Source organism: Copadichromis virginalis, linkage group LG11, assembly GCF_057382275.1.
Source record: "Copadichromis virginalis isolate Kocher_CV1m ecotype Utaka linkage group LG11, C_Virginalis_male_GT1.1, whole genome shotgun sequence".
NCBI lineage: Eukaryota > Metazoa > Chordata > Actinopteri > Cichliformes > Cichlidae > Copadichromis > Copadichromis virginalis.
The window spans coordinates 26,949,538-26,965,776 of NC_140628.1; the positions used below are offsets into that span (position 1 = coordinate 26,949,538).

The 16,239-nt window shown below is 40.8% G+C and overlaps 1 protein-coding gene across 5 annotated transcripts in view; it reads left to right on the forward strand.

Moving 5' to 3' along the window:
• Window positions 1-15,842, forward strand: part of cicb (capicua transcriptional repressor b) — a 43,969-nt gene extending 28,127 nt beyond the window's left edge. For 2 of the 5 annotated variants that reach the window (XM_085471744.1, XM_085471748.1), the window contains exons 12-21: window positions 89-228; window positions 355-515; window positions 4,486-4,676; window positions 10,693-11,151; window positions 11,259-11,596; window positions 11,720-11,877; window positions 11,966-12,126; window positions 12,326-12,460; window positions 13,387-13,530; window positions 13,636-15,842. In XM_085471744.1, coding sequence (XP_085327870.1) covers window positions 89-228; window positions 355-515; window positions 4,486-4,676; window positions 10,693-11,151; window positions 11,259-11,596; window positions 11,720-11,877; window positions 11,966-12,126; window positions 12,326-12,460; window positions 13,387-13,530; window positions 13,636-13,925 — 2,177 coding nt within the window. In that variant the 3' untranslated portion in view covers window positions 13,926-15,842. The remainder of the gene's footprint in view (window positions 1-88; window positions 229-354; window positions 516-4,485; window positions 4,677-10,692; window positions 11,152-11,258; window positions 11,597-11,719; window positions 11,878-11,965; window positions 12,127-12,325; window positions 12,461-13,386; window positions 13,531-13,635) is intronic. The other 3 variants (XM_085471746.1, XM_085471747.1, XM_085471745.1) reach the window with 3 other exon arrangements.
• Window positions 15,843-16,239: the final 397 nt, after the last annotated feature.

Below are 16,239 nucleotides of genomic sequence, written 5' to 3' on the forward strand. Positions count from 1 at the left end.
CTAACAGGAGACACAGCACTGGAGCTAATAGTCTGTGTTGACTTCTAATGAAATGCTCATTCCCCCTGTTTATCCGCGTTTTCATCAGTGCAAGCACAGTCTCCGGCGCTCCAGGGTAAAATGCTTGTTCCCATGGCAACAGTGCGGACTGCGCCAGCACCTGCCCAGCAGTTTCCGATTGTGGCTCCACCTCTTCCTGTCCAGAATGGAGCTCAGTCCGGAAGCAAGGTCAGCGGTGCTTCACTGATGACGTGTTTTTAAACTGTAGTCATTTTCTTATTAAAGCTTTATCTGAGCAAAGCTGCAAATAAACATTTGTGTTGGTTCTTCTATCTTTATTTTTTTCCCCCCCAGATCATCCATATAGCTCCTATGCCCGTTGTTCAATCTCAGCTGCCTCAGGGTGGAGCAGTACATCCTGCCAGCCCCTTCCCTGTAACAGTGGGCACAGCTGCTGTGGTAGCACCAGGATCAGCCCCCTCCCAGGCTGTTCTAGTGCCACCAGCACCTACAAGGTAGGAGATATCAAACTGCAGTGAGACAGTGAATATGAATATGGGACCAATAGTTCACCAATAGCACTTGGTGACAGTGGGGAGGAAGGACTCCTCTTTAAAAGAAAGAGACCTATATCAGAAACAGCTCTAAGGAGGGGCGGCACTCTGCTGTAACCAGCTGGGGGTTGGGAAAGTAGATGAAACCAGAAAGAGGAGTGCAGAGATCCCATAAAGAACAAGGAACGAAATAAACACCACCATCACCATGTTGGCACTCTTTAAAAATCATTAAAAAATATTTTTAATTGTGTGCTTGTTTGTAACCTTGTGGTGTCCTATCTTTCTTCTTAATTAGAATCAGTAACAAAATTTCTTTAGGTGCAAAATATAGTAATGTGATTAAAAAGAAAAAAGTTAATGTGTTGAAAACAGAAAATGTTAGTATTTAAAGAACTTATATCATGTCTGCTGCCTTATTATGACAGCTGAGTAATAATAACACATGCACAGCTAATTCCTCCAACTGTTTCTTATGAGAAAGAAAGCATGATCTGTTGAATAGCCCTTTGAGCCAAAATTAAAAGAGGCATAAGAAAAGTGTTTTGTTCACTGAGAACATTGTTGATCTGGCAGTGCAGGGCAACAATAGAAGGAAAAAAAAAACTCATCTGAAAAGCACCGTCGATTTACCCACATTTGCCCCCCTCTTTGGATTTTCTTTCATTCCACTCACTTTAAAAATGAAAATCCAGTAAATGCTTTACCTATAAATTACACAGCATGTGAGCAAGATGAGGAATTACCCGGCAGCCAAATGTTGACCTATCTGTTTCCCATTTTTCATAGCTAACTGGAACAGCTTTAGTGCTGTCAGCCTGTGTTAAACACATTTTAAATTCTAGTTAATAAATGAAGTGAAACTTCCAGTGTGGTTATTGGGGCTGTTTGTCACTACTCACAGTATTTCTAAACTTTCCACTGCTGTTCATAACAGACGTGTTTGAACTGACATAAAGCATTTATATAATGGAGACTGATGTTTGACAGCTTAAAAGCTATTTTCTAACAGATAGATAAACCCAGCAATGCAACACATCACATGTCTGAGAGCAGCTGTAAACAAATGTGCCAGTAAGGCTTGACTCAGCTCTGATTAACAAGCACTCATTTATAAACATATGCCAGCCCTTGTGCACCCTAGTCCCCAGTATCCCTGAGCTGCAGTTGATCTCTGTAATTGTTCACTTATTGGAAGTGTCTTTGCATTAGGGCTGCAACAATTCATCAAGTAACTCGATTACAAAAAAATCTTTGAGGCAAATTCTTGGCTTCGATGCTTCGTTTGCACTCGGTTGTCACCGTGTAAGCGTGAGCGTTTCACCCACATTTGTGACTAAAAATAGACCCGCAGTAGGAATGTATTTAGGAGCACGTGTGAACAAAAAGTATTATAATATTAAGGTCATGCAGCCCCCAGTTTTTCCACAAAAAGACTGATAGTACAACAGCAGCAGTGAAGATGATGCTGTCGTAGTTTAATGTGGAGCTGTCGTCAAGACGCTCAGGTGGCGTAAAAGAAAACAGCATTTGTTACTTTAATCACTGTAAAAACCTTTACTTGGAAAAAGCTGCATGCAAAGCTTTAAACCCACCTGTTCAACAAGCTGCAACGTTTTAGCTGCTCACATCCACCGCCATTTATCTTAGACTACAAGCTATCTGCGTTAGTGCTATAGAAGTTCACATAAAATATGCAGATGAGCTGTTAACCTAATTTAATACATTTAATTTAAATTAGGCAGATTGATAAAGGCTGCAGCTGGCCACTTTCTATCACAGTGATACCTGCAGCAAGCAGGGGCGAATCTAAAGGGGGGTATAGGGTGTACTAAACCCCGTACCTTCCTTTACAGCTTATTTCAAGGCTCTAGTAATGTAAAATATATATAAAAATAAAAACAAAAGTTAAAACAAAATTCAAAAAGTTGCTTTTGTTTTTTTGTTTGCATGGGCAAGTGAAACTCTCAGCCACTGACCTGGGGCTGTTAGGTTGAACACTGAATTATTATTATCACTAATTATCATTAATCATTGATTATTATTGGAACAACCTCCCTCAAAATAGTAGGCAGGCATGCTCTGTGGAGGTTTTTAAAACTAAGTTGAAGACACATTTGTTCACCCTATCTTACATGTCTTAATTTCTATGTCTTTTACTTTTTAAATTCTTACTGTTTTTAACTTGTATTGTGTTTTTACTTGTACTGCTATTTATCCCTTTTTATTTATTCATCTTTTTAGTTTCAAATAGCTGTACAGCACTTTGTTTTAAAGCGCTTTATAAATAAAGTTATTATTATTATTATTAACATCTACACCATCAGAACATCCGTTTTCTGAATTGGGACATGCTGCAGCTCAGCACATGGCAAACAGTTCAGTTCAGAGAACATTTTTCTTCATTGCAATCACCACATACAAGACTTAAAAACACATACACGTGAACACACAGCAAATGTACCTCATCCAGGAGGTATAATCCTGTCAGAACTCAGTCTGAAGTCTGTTGTTTTTATGTACCTTTTTTTTTTTTAAATTTTTATTGCCAACTGTCCAGGGTGTACCCTGTATCCCCCCCTATGATAGCTGCGATAGCTCCAGATTTCTGTATTTGTTATCTGTCTATTGTTGCATTTTTAATTTTTATTTTAATTTAGCAGTTTAGTTCTGTGGATGGGTGTTTAATTCAGTTAAACTATTAAAATTTGTAATTTCTAAAGTGTAAACCAATAAGCAATCTCATTAATAAGGCAAAAGTATTTCTTATCCGATAACTTACTTAATTGATAAGATACTCGATTAACAAAGAAATCAATAGCTGCAGCCGTATTTTGCAGGCTTTCTGCATATGACAGATGTGCTGTATATATATACACATAAATACTTAGAGGGAACACGTTGATCCTCCCTTTACAGGTTTGCTGCTGTGCTTTCTTTGATGCAACATTAAAATGGAGAAGGCAAGCCACGCGTGCAGCTTCATTCACAATCTGTAGTAAACATCAGTTAACCAGCGATAATTCCCTGAAATCATTTTGAGCTTAAAGACATGCTCTGTCTCCGTGTGCACTCAATTTGGTTACTTCCAAAATAGAAGTTAATCAGAAGGAGTGTTTTTACATGACGATTTTGCCCACTGGCTAGATAATAAAAGGTTTATTCAACAGTTTTAGACCAAATGAAATACTTTCTAAATGGGCCAGTTTATGCCTTCCAAGGTTTTAAAAAAAGGCACTTTAATTCCAAACAGGCTTTTACTGCAGTTAATGGGGAAATAAAACTCTCTGAGTAATCACCGACAATATTATAAGTTAACAGCTGAGTTATTAAAAAACAATATGCTATCTTTTCCTTGCAGCATATAAGCTGAAGCTGTGTAGCTTCTCCATATTTCCTGTAACACAGTGAGCAGACAACACGAGAAACCGAAATTCCAGTAGGGGTGCAGCTGTAACACTACAGCTCTATTCTGGATATGTTAGTCATGCTGCTGGTGGCCCAAGTTGCCTCTGCCTGCCACCCCCACACTACCTCTCATCTCCTCTCTCTCTCACACACACACACACACACACACACACACACACACACACACACACACACACACACACACACACACACACACACACGCAGCACTAGTTATCTAGTGCTACTTGCTGTGATGTACACTCACCAACTGACCCTCACTGCAGCACTTCTCTTTTTGTCTTCCTCTTTCCTTCCAATCGTGTCTCTGTTCCCTGCACTCTCAGTCTGCCTCATTATTCTACTGTAACATGGGCTGTCGCTGCCTCTGCACCCTTCCTGACATTTCTTATTACAATAAATGTCATCCTCCTTCCGCCTGCTTCTTCTTCTTGCCTTCTTCTTCTGTTGTTGTTTTTTTCATTTTATAATAATCACCTCACCTGTATCTGTACCTCCTGTCCAGGATCACCTACGTCCAGTCCACTCCAGGGGTACCATCCACCCTGCCTCTAGTCTCCAATGCAACAGCCTCCTCCCCTTCGCAGCAAGCTCTGCCAGTTCCTGGGTCTGCATACGTACCCGCGCCCCTTGCAACTCTTGGGTTCACAGCCATTGCCCCGCCTGGACAGACGCTTGTACAGCCGCTGATTGCAGGTCAGAGCCGTGGAAAAAATAATCCAAAGATCCTGGGTTGTTTTTTTTGTTTTGTTTTTAATACAGCAATTCTGTATTTTGAATACATCATACTGTGTGGGTCACATATGGCCCTCTGAATAATGTTGATGTAACAATGCCAGCATCAAAGTGCATTGATGACTGATGACCTTTTCTGCTAGCTGAAACATACACTAACCCTGCATTCATGTGCTCTTTGGATGGTCCTGAGTTCAAAATATCTGCTTTAAGTAAAACATTGATAGCTTCTTCGTGTTTAGAATTATTTTATTATAGGCTTTTAGGCTAATAAATAACGAATCTAGGTCACTCTACGAGGAGGGCAACAAATCGTTAAAAACTGTCACATGACAAAGTAAATTCAAGCCTAAAAATTAATTTACTATGCATGAGTTTTTATCATTGTTAAACAAATTCTTCTAATGTTCACTTTACATGGTGGATATGATGTTTTTGAGGATGAGATCAACAACTCAACTTTCCCTGACTTCCCAAGTTGCTTTTTCATCTTGGTTTAGCATTCATTTGAATTTTTAGCAGTAACACTACACTAAAATTACAAAACACAGGTTGTTACTGGTCGATGGCACACTTCGTTACACAACAGTGTCAAAGACGTTGAGATAAGCTGGAGGACAAACCTTTTTGTAAACATGATTTACTACAAAACCATTTGTAAAGCTAGTTTTTGGTGAAGAGGAGCGCTGACAGAACGTCCTGCGTTCAGGGTTAGAGGACCTGCAGGGGAGAGCTGCACAGCCGGGAAGCAGCATGATCAAAGCACCTGGAAATGCAAAGAGCAACACAGCAGAGATGTAGAGGAAAAGAGGGTCTTGGCTAAGATCTTACATCAGCTGGCCGAAGCTGTTACGGTGTTGGGGTATATGGTGTCAGCTGTGGGGGGAAAATGGATGATTTTGTGCCCTCATGAAAGCTCATGTTAATAGTCTGAATTGGGGGATGTTTCTTTCCGTTTAAATGTGGTGCTCCTGCCTCCACATGTAGGCAAGGTAGCCCCTCACTCTGACCCAGAAAACAGGTTTTCCAATGCTCTTAGCTAATATATGAAATCTACTAGACTATTATGTCTCTGAGTATTTCCATGAGCTTATACAGTTACAGGCCACAGTGAGCAAAGTTCACAAACTTGTTTAACTCTTGGCCCAAGTTGTAAATTCAGTCTATTTATAGAGCACAGGGTTCAACAGCTTTTACTATCAAGAGCCAGTTTGGACCCGAAGACAAAAATGAAAGTAAATATAACTTAATGTGGTGTAAAAATAAGAGATATAACAAAGGTGACACAGCATTTTAAGTATACATTAACATTACTAAATGTCCACGGGTCATTTTTGTCCTCTAAAGAAATCTTTTGCTATCAAAAATGTATTTGTTATTCATCAAATGGGCTGAAAATAACAGAAGTTATTCATTACTATACTATGAATGATTGGAATAAGTTTCAAGTAATTTGATTTATTTATGTGGTTTTTATTGAATTTTATAACGTTGGTGGTCCTCGTGGACAAAAATGACCCCAAAGTACAAAGTGTTGCAAAGAGCCGTATTTTCACACCATACTGTTTTCAAACATCTTTGATCTTGGATCACTGATGTGTGGGGTCAAGCACTGGTCATAACAACCACAACAGGCAGCACAATGAGGAGGCAGGTGCTCTATATTCAATGAAATTTTATTTATACAGCGCCAAATCACAACAACAGCCGCATCAAAGTGTTTCGTATTGTAAGGTAGACTCTACAATAATACATACACAGAAAGTATCCTCAAAAGCCTCCATTGCACTGGAGATTTGCATACTTTGATGAGCATACTTTTTTTTACCATGTTGTGCAAAGCAATGACCAGTAGGACAAAGCACATATTGTCCTCTAGTATAATGAGGAGGGAGAATCAATGTTCAGGAAGATCCAGGGTTAGAAGATATAGAAAATATTGTCAATATTTAGAGCACATGCTACCCTTTCTCTGAAAAAGCACATCAGCCACCTGCAGAAGTGGAAGAAGGCTATGAAGTGAAGAAAAGTGATGAAGAATCTGAACTATGTTCAAGTAGGTTCTCAGGCATCCAGGACATGGTAGTCTGAGGAGCTTGGAGAGAAAGTGACTGGGCTTCTTGAAGTTTCTTGAATTTTCAGAATGTGAAACTGAAATAGAAGATGTGTCAGAGGACTACACATCATCCATTTCAATTATGATGAAGACAAAGAATCAAGCAGGAAAGAGGAATCAGCTGAGACAGAGGAATATTTGCAGTAACGTGAGGAAACACTGATCTGGTCTTCTAACCTTCCCAGTGACAGACGATGCATGACTCTCTCATGTGCCTCAGAGAAAGATGATCTACCACAGTCCAAGCACATGTGCCAGGTCCCATACTCCTTCAGTGGCTTTTCTACTCGAGTACTGAAAGCATTATACACAGTGTATTCTGCTTGTATTCTGCTTTTTAACGTTCACATGCCAATGGATGCATCAGAGACCAAGTTGGGGTTCAGTAACTTGCCCAAGGACACCTTGGTAAGAACTCCAGACTAGAGCACACAGAGATTGAACCAACAACCATCCAATTAGCAGATGACCTGCTCTACAGCCAACTCAATGATGAACAAGGAGGGACAACAAGAGAGGAAGAAAAATGGACCGAATGCAGCTGTAGGCATATGTGGGTGTGTTGATTCTTACTGCCGTGCATCCAGTAGAGTCGCTACGGCCAGTTTATGACATCCTGAGTCTGGTAGAGAAGTTTTCATGCTGACACAAGATTAATCATTGAAGCACAAAAAGGACATAATTTCTTGATAAAGACACAATAGATGATCGTCGTTCATGACACAAACGTGCTCCCATTTGAGGTGTATGATGTGTGTTGGTGTTGACTTGACTTGAAACACAAGTGGGTGTTCCTCCTGCTGTGATGTAAGATCCTGGTACTGATGTGACTGTATGAGCACCAAGTCCCCTTCAGAGGACTCTGTCCCCTCCAACAGAACATCCAAGTAAACCAGGGAACTTTGAGACAAAAACATGGGCAGCATGTGATGCAGGTCCAGCTGTACATGGAACATGCTCGTGTGCGATGGCAAACCGTCTGTCCTGCAGTCAGGACACGAGTTGTCCCTAACATTGCAGGTTTCCAAAAGAAAACAATCACCTGTAACAGCTTGTTTACTGTATATGACCCTTGGCCTGCAACTGCAGAAAGAATGCTGTCCATGATGGGACCAGTGCAGAGGAATAAACCTGAGCTTCCTCCTGCACTTGGGTCAAATATGGACACGCCTTTGTCCTCATGAAAGTTTGCCTTCACTCAGACTCATGCCCTCCTACCATGCCAAAATATAGAAAACTGTCAGGCAATGAGTTGGAATAAAGTTGAATAAAACCTTGAAACACAGAGATGGATGATATTTTATACTTGTTGCTTCAAAGCAAACGGGGTCATTTTTGAGCCCTGAGGACCACAGGTGTGATTATGTGCTGCCATTTAAAATTTATAAATGGTTCAAAAAAAGAATTCTCTCTAAAGTTCAACATACAGCACTCTGTATGTTGAACTTTAGTGAGAATTTAAAAAATTTTTTTTTTTTTTAAATATTTAATTTAATTAAATATTTAATTTTCTTGTTTTATTTTCGCTAAAAAACAGGGTGTATTTTTTGTAAACAAGGTCTGGTGGCCCTAAAATGTAAAATGTTGGGTAAATTATGTGTTAATGTGTTGGTCTTAAGTAAAACTAAGGTGTAACACTGAATTGATTGACAATTTATACTTTATACTTTAAAAAAACAGTCAAATGAAGTGGGGACATTTTTGACCCCTGAGGACCACCAGTGTGATTATTTGCTGCCATTAAAAATTTTCAAACGCTTGAAAAAAAACTTTCTCACTAAAGTTCAACATACAGCACTCTCTAGTTATTCAGATAGTCAAAATTATCTAAACAATTAAATATTTAATTTTCTCAATTTGTTTTCGCTAAAAAACAGGGTTTATTTTTTTGTAAAGAAGGTCTGGTGGCCCTAAAATGTAAAATGTTGAGTAAATTTTGTGTTAATGTGTTGGTCTTAAGTAAAACTAAGGTGTAACACTGAATTGATTGACAATTTATACTTTATACTTTAAAAAACAGTCAAATGAAGTGGAGACACTTTTGACCCCTGATGGCTCACATTGTATGCAAATCGGGAGGACATCACAAGGGCTAATAAGGGTAAATCTTTTACCACTCGTTAGTTCTCTGCAGTGGGCTGTTTATGATTATTCAGTCCGTTAACAATCCCTTTTCATTACAATAATAAATGTTTTTGATTCATTTAGACCACCATTGGGGGGGAAAAAGACAAATGATTTACTTTTTAAACTTTTAGCACCAACAAAATGGAACAGTTGTCAAGTGGAAATGTCCAGTAGCTATGAAGACACACAGGCCATTTTGAATCCTACCTGTGTTTGTACAAATGCTTAAGTTTAGCCTGTTTTGATAACAAATGAAGCTTAAAAAAAGGCCTGTTCCCATTTTAACTAAACTAAACCTTACCTAATCAAAAACAGCCATTTTATAGGCTAAAGTTCAGCTGTAGAAATCCATGTCCATGCACTCTTCCATTCCCCATTTTCCTCTCTGACTTTTCATTTTTGGATTTGTAGTACACAACATACTTGCGTTTATATAGTAGTTTTCTAGTCTTATTAGCCACTCGAGCACTTTAGACTAAAATTCACATTATAAAGCTTTTTCACTCTGTACACTTTTATCATAGCCAGTTAGAGTCACCACTTAACCTAACATGTATGTGTGTAGACTGTGGGAGGAAGCCAGAGGCAAAGGGAAAACATGCAAAGTGCACACAGAAAGCACATTTGACAGAGATGAAAAATCTTAATGCAGAACTACATCTCTCAGCTCTTACGAGATATCATATGATTACTTCTTTTCTTTTTTTTGTGGCCTTGAAGAGTTGCAGAGTAAGAGAGCGGATATCTCTCTTGGTATTAGATGTACTGAAGTGCTGGGAAAAGACTAAGCTTGACCTCTTCACCACCTATATATGCATATATAGTAAAAATAAGCCTCTGCATAATTGAATATTGTATACTTCCATTTCATACTCGGTTGATTAAACAACACGTGGATATTGTTTGCTTCCCGGTGTCTCTTTTCAGTAGTAACCTTCATCTGCGGTAAAACTTTTTCCAGCATTTATTTAGTGCATGGTACTGTGGGAGAGTGGATTCCATCGACTCCATTGAACCGGTGATTTTTTTATTTTCTTAGGCCAATTTATAAATCACTACTTTATAGAGCTATTGCCAAAATTAAGTCTGATTTTTAACTATTTTTTATTCACTTGTTAAAAAAATACATGCAACAAACCACAAGAGTCTATAAATAAAGTTATCATTTTCATTTAGGTTAAATGGCCTTTGAATTAAAACACAAATTTTATAATTTAGTCCAAAGCATATATGCATTAAGTAATTTCAGTCATCCATAAATGAAGTGAGTCAGTGTTAATTATGTGTAAATAACCTCATCAGTTACACCCTCAGCCTTGCAGAGCAGCAGAGAAATATACATTAACTTATGAGTAGTTTTGAGTAAAGTAAGCATTAATGCTGTTAAACCTGGGCTAATCCAGTTTGTACATTTTATTTATTCTCATATGACATGAAGGGAATACATGAACAAAAAGTACTGTTAGCAGTGTTAGCTTGTATTTTTGCCTTTAATATTTGCATTTCTATTTTGCTTAAATACATAAACAAACATATCTCAGTAAAATCTTGGTTCATCGAGTCCAGGTGGAAATCTGGATTGATAGTTGTCAATAAAGACTGTAATTTGTCAGATTATTGAGAGAAGAGAAGGAATAGGTATTCATCGTGTTGAAAATGTCGCAGATCATCATAGCAATGTGGAAAATTATGAGGTTATTTTTGCCCTCTTGGTTTCCTGTCTCCTTCATCCAGGTCAACCACCACTCCTGGCCACAGCTCAGTCTCCACAGCCCTCCACCTCAGCCCCTGCTTCAGGCTCCGGGGGCCAGATAGTAACTGCCATCTACCCTCCTTCACCTAGCGTCACCATGGCAACAGGGGTGGTCTCCATGGCAGCAGTACCCCCCAGCGTGGTCTACTCTGTCTCCAGCCCGTCGAGCGCTTCTCCCCACATCCTGCCCAAACACACAGCAACCCCCTCCATCATCACGCACCCACATCCGGACAGACAGACTGACAGGCACCTGCCTCCGGACAGACCTGCGGATCGACAAACTGACAGGCAGACGGAGAGGCAGGCAGAACTGCTGACACATTCGGAAAGACAGCTTGAGAGGCAGACGCAGCCCTCCAGCAGCTCAGCGGCGCCTCCCAGTGGCTCTGCTGGCTCCATAAGGCCCTGCAGTCCTTCGCTTCAGATCCAAACACCCGGTACAACTGCACCCACTGTTTTTTAACCTGCCACTAAAGTTCATTGCTTGAATGAGTGAGCGAATACTTTCATTCATAAGTATTTTTATTTCTTTTCTTTTTTACAGGAAGCACACCAGGCACACCCAAACTCACCCTGCTTCCAGTCAGGGTCCCACAGAAAGTGAAGGCAACAGTGGCCACCATTCCCGTAGGCAGCTATGAAGGAGGAGGCCGAGGGAAGGAGAGAGAGCGTGACAAAGACAAGGAGCGAGAGCGGGAGCGAGAAAAGGAGAGGGAAAGGGAAGCTGCAGCCAACAGTCATTTTGCCTTTGATCTTGAACCGCCGGGGCAGACGGCGTCTCCATCAGCACATCCCACAGAGGAACCAGCATCCTCACTGGAGGGCTCCAGTGCTGGAGACTCCTCTGACTCAAGAAACAGGGAAAGCACAACCGCCAAAGAGGTGAGGGAGCATCACATTCTGGCTTTTACTTCAAACACTACCAGAATAAAGTACTGAGCCGTAGTGCACGTGTAGTGCCTCTGTGTTCTTGAATAAAATGCCTGTATTGAATTTCCTGTGCAGGCTGGGTGGAAGGAGTCCCTCCCCTCCTCTCCTCTCCCTCCTCCATCAGCCACAGAGCCCGCCCTGCCACCTCCACAGACTGACAAAGAATGTCCCACACCCAAAAAGGTCAAAGCCCGCCCACCACCTCTGAAGAAGACCTTTGACTCTGTTGACAAGTGAGTTAATGCCTCTGTAAACCTCTGTGTTTGAATTATTGATGGACGGTGTATATATACTGTGTATTCTGTCTTTGTGTGTGTGTTGGACTGGAAGGGTGTTGTCAGAGGTGTACTTTGAGGAACGATTTGCCGAGCTGCCAGAGTTTCGACCCGAGGAGGTTTTGCCGTCACCGACTCTGCAGAGCCTGGCCACCTCACCTCGTGCCATTCTGGGGAGCTATCGCCGCAAGAGGAAGAACTCAACAGGTCACACAAAGCACTTTGGGATACTTTGAGGCTGGTGTCTGTAGAGCAGTTTCTTTGGCTTTCTGCTGATAATTCCTGGACTTCAATAGTGCATTATAATTTTTACTTTAACATCTAAACTGTTGAAAATAATGCTCATTTTATTTATATCTCTCATTGTGTTTGCTTGGATTTAAATTTGTCTCCCTTCTGCTTCTAGATTTAGACTCTGCTACAGACGAGCAAATCTCCCCAAAGAGGAAGAGTCGGCGGCGTTCCAGCTGTAGCTCCGAGCCCAGCACGCCTAAAAGTGCCGCTAAATGCGAGGGGGACATCTTCACCTTTGACAGAGCAGGTAGAGCACACAGAACAGCAAGGACAAGATGCAATATTCTCATATACTTAAAGTGGACCTGTCACTTCCAGCTTTGCATGATTCACAGTTCAGAATTAGTGCAGACTAAAACAAGCTGATTTAGCTCCTCCCACTTAAGCCAGTTTTCTTCTCATTGGCTGCCTGTCACACACAGATCAGAGCAGGTGGGGCTCCTGTGATCACAGGCAGAAATTAGATCTCTGTTCTCAGTAACATCATAAAGACAGGAAATTAGAAAGACTGTCTATACCTATGGCCTTTATAGCAGTACGAAGCCTGAGCTTTAGGTTCACAAGGTTCAGTAATCTCTACAGTTCGATCATACCGTTGTCCTCCTTGGTGATAGCTGGTAGCTAACACCATCGTTACTGGGGTGAACAGGAAGTAGGTTAAAGTACCCTTTTAAAGAATCGTTGTTCACATTCTGTAATGCCTTAAAAAAATTACATTTAAAAATCAATTCAACTCTTATCAGGATCATAAAAAATAATCTATTTTAATGCATTAATGGGGAAATTAGCTAAAAATCAATGGTAGGCTATTGCTGATCACACTGAATATTATCCCTAATTTTTTACACGCTAACCTCATTATTTTAAACTTGCCTGTTTTTAATATGAACATGCACTATTGTAACAGTGGTATGTACAAGACAGTTAAGCATGATACTGTAAGTCTCCTTTAATGTTAATAGTTCATAGTGAGCTGTGATACCTGTCTTGATGTAGAAATGTAACGAGAGGGTTAAGGATTAATGAAGAGCTTGTTTTTAGGTGGGGATTTTTATCTTTTGTGTATTGATGACCTCCTTTTTAAATTCATTTAATTCGTTATTATTCAATGTCACTGTGATGTTAAAATTAATTCAAATTCCTCTCAGGGATCTAATGGTTTATAATCTCCAGCTTCTTTCCCAGCACCAGATGGAGAAGACATCTTGACTGAACTGGAGTTTGATAAGGTGCCGTACACTTCCCTGCGCCGAACGCTGGACCAGAGGAGAGCACTGGTCATGCAGCTGTTCCAGGAGCAGGGCTTCTTCCCATCAGGTAAGACGCACCCACCAACCTTTCTCTCTCTCACACACACAGTCACAGATTTCTGGTTCTTCATTCTGGTTGTAACTTCCTGGTGATTTCATCTTTTGTCTACAGCTCAGGCCACTGCAGCCTTCCAGACGAGATACTCAGATATATTCCCCACCAAGGTGTGTCTGCAGCTGAAGATCAGGGAGGTGCGGCAGAAGATCATGCAGACAGCTGCTCCTTCCGACATCTCTATTTTAGGCGGCTCAGACTCAGCCGGCTCCATCGCTGGACCTTCTGGGTCTCAGTCAGGGGAAGGATCTTTGAGAGCGGGTGGAGACCCACAGGATGAAGACATGGAACACGGGACAGAAGCGAGCCCGGAGGATCCTCGTGATTCACATGATTCTTCTAGATGAGGGGAGCCGGCGAGTTCAATTGACCCAACCGGTGTCTGTGTGCCACCTCCCCCTATGCACTTTTCCTTATCAATAGTCTCCACTCTGCTCTTGCCAGATCACGATTTCTTCCCATCATCGGCATTCGAATTCTGAGAGTGAGAGACATTTGTATGCAATGTCGGGACCTATTTTTTTTAATAATCTGTGACCATTGTACCAAAAAATAAACAAAAAATTTAAAAAGAACATCTTAAAAACCAGTGGCACAAAAACCACCACACATACACCCTGGAAAACTTTGAATTCTCACACTTGAATTAGCACTCTGTATTAACCCACCTTGGAGAAAGCTCCCATTGATGCCAGTAAACGAAGGACCATTGTGTACAGCTGCACTCATTTGCCTTGAAGAAGAAAGTCTTCCCGTTTTGGAGGGAGAAACACGCTCAACCCTTTCTGAGACAGTGAAAAGCGGGCGGTTTTAAGAGAAGACGTCGTAGGGTTTGATATTTGTTTTGTTTTTAATAGTTTTAGAGGAGTAAAAGCAGTTCAGTACCTGCTCGAGGAACAAACCTGTACCTAGTGACTAACTGTTGTGAGCTCGTCTTTGTTTTTCTGCTGACATTCGGGGGCTGGGCCCTCAACAGCCAGAATTGATTTGAATTTGACAAGTTGTTGCAGTGGACCTGGAAAAGTTCTTGTGGGGGGGGGGGGTCCACTCATATGTAGACCTTCAGGAGAGGCCTACTGGGAGTGACTGAAAAACTGACTGAAATTTAAGTGGACTTCTGGCAGTGCCATCATTCCTGCAGTTACCTGACTGGCCTCCTCCCTCCTCACGACTGACCCTAGCACATGCCAGCAGGTAGGGACGAGCATTCCTGTGCCTCTCATTCGCTAGCCATTGAAGGAAGGAATGTCAGAGTCATCGGGCACATCCAGGCTCTTACTCGTAGGACCTCGATCCTCTGTTGCCAAGCAGTTTTATTACCGTTTTGTTTTGGGGTTTTTTTTTTAAAGTAATTTGATTTGTATTTAACATTGTCATATTCACTTTGTTGTTGTACTATTCCTATGGTTACTATTATTATTATTATTATTATTATTATTACTACTACTACTCATATCATTGCAGTGAATCCCTGTCCTTAGTTCTTTTTATCATTGCGGGCAGATGTTTCCTTTCTTTCTGTTTTTTTGTTTTTATATACTTTTGGAGGCAGGTGAGAGATGCTGCTCCACACCTGTACAGTTCCTCCGTTGTAGTCTTCCCTTGGCTGGCGTCTCACCTCAGCAAGGACCTACGGTGCAGTTAATCTTTTTTCTTTTATTCTTTTATTATTCGTTTTAACAGAGACAGACCTGACGTGGACCTTTTATATTCATTCAGCAGTAATAAGCCGTATGGTTTTTAGACAACCCACACCCACCCCTCCAGCAATGCCTCTCTGTCCCTCGATAAGTTTGACTCTATAGCCTCAACGTACATCTCCTTCCTCCACCCCTTTCCTCCCCTCCTTCCTCCTTTTGTCACTTTATTGCTCTTTCTAGACCTCCCTTTTTTAGGCCGGGCGGAGAGAAACCCGGGGGAAGTGACGGGAGGGTGACAAATCAAAGAGCGCTGGGTGGATATAATACTGGTTGTGTCTTTGTGCAAGACTTGGTTGTGTTGTAAATAATTACTGTAGAGTCAGTAGACTCGTTATATTATTGATAAGGAAAACTGTCATTGAACATAAGTTGACTTTTAAGGCACCATTACTGAAGGTAAAACACATGAAATGGGAAAAAAAGCAACTATAATAAATATGGCTATTAATGTTTTTGTGTTTTACTCCTTGTTTTGCTGTTCCAGTATGCAGGAGAGGAATTTATATAAATTAAGTTTGTATCTGTATCTTTCAGTATGCAAATAAAAATAGGTGTTCAATTAAAGTGATTTTATTGCTGGCATTGTGAAAAGTGGGGTTTTATGGACGATAGATCAGTGGCAGATTAAAGGAAAAACTCAAAGGCACAGTTTTAAGACCATAAACCTTTTTTTCAGCAGGGTTTAAGACTGGGTGTAAACTGTCTGGGAACCAAACATGGTGAGGTGCTGGATGACCTTATACCTTTAGCAGGACAACAGTGCTGCTTAGGATGGAGCTTCAAAGTCTCAAACTCCACAGGAGGGATGGAGCGCCAGATTTGCAACATATATTCCCTCATTTGTTGTTTTTATCATGGAAGTGTTCAAATCAGTCATCTTTAAGGTTTTCCTGCACAGAGTAAGGATTCAGGCGAGGTGGTTTGAACTTCTAACTCCCTAACTATGTGATGATATTCATTT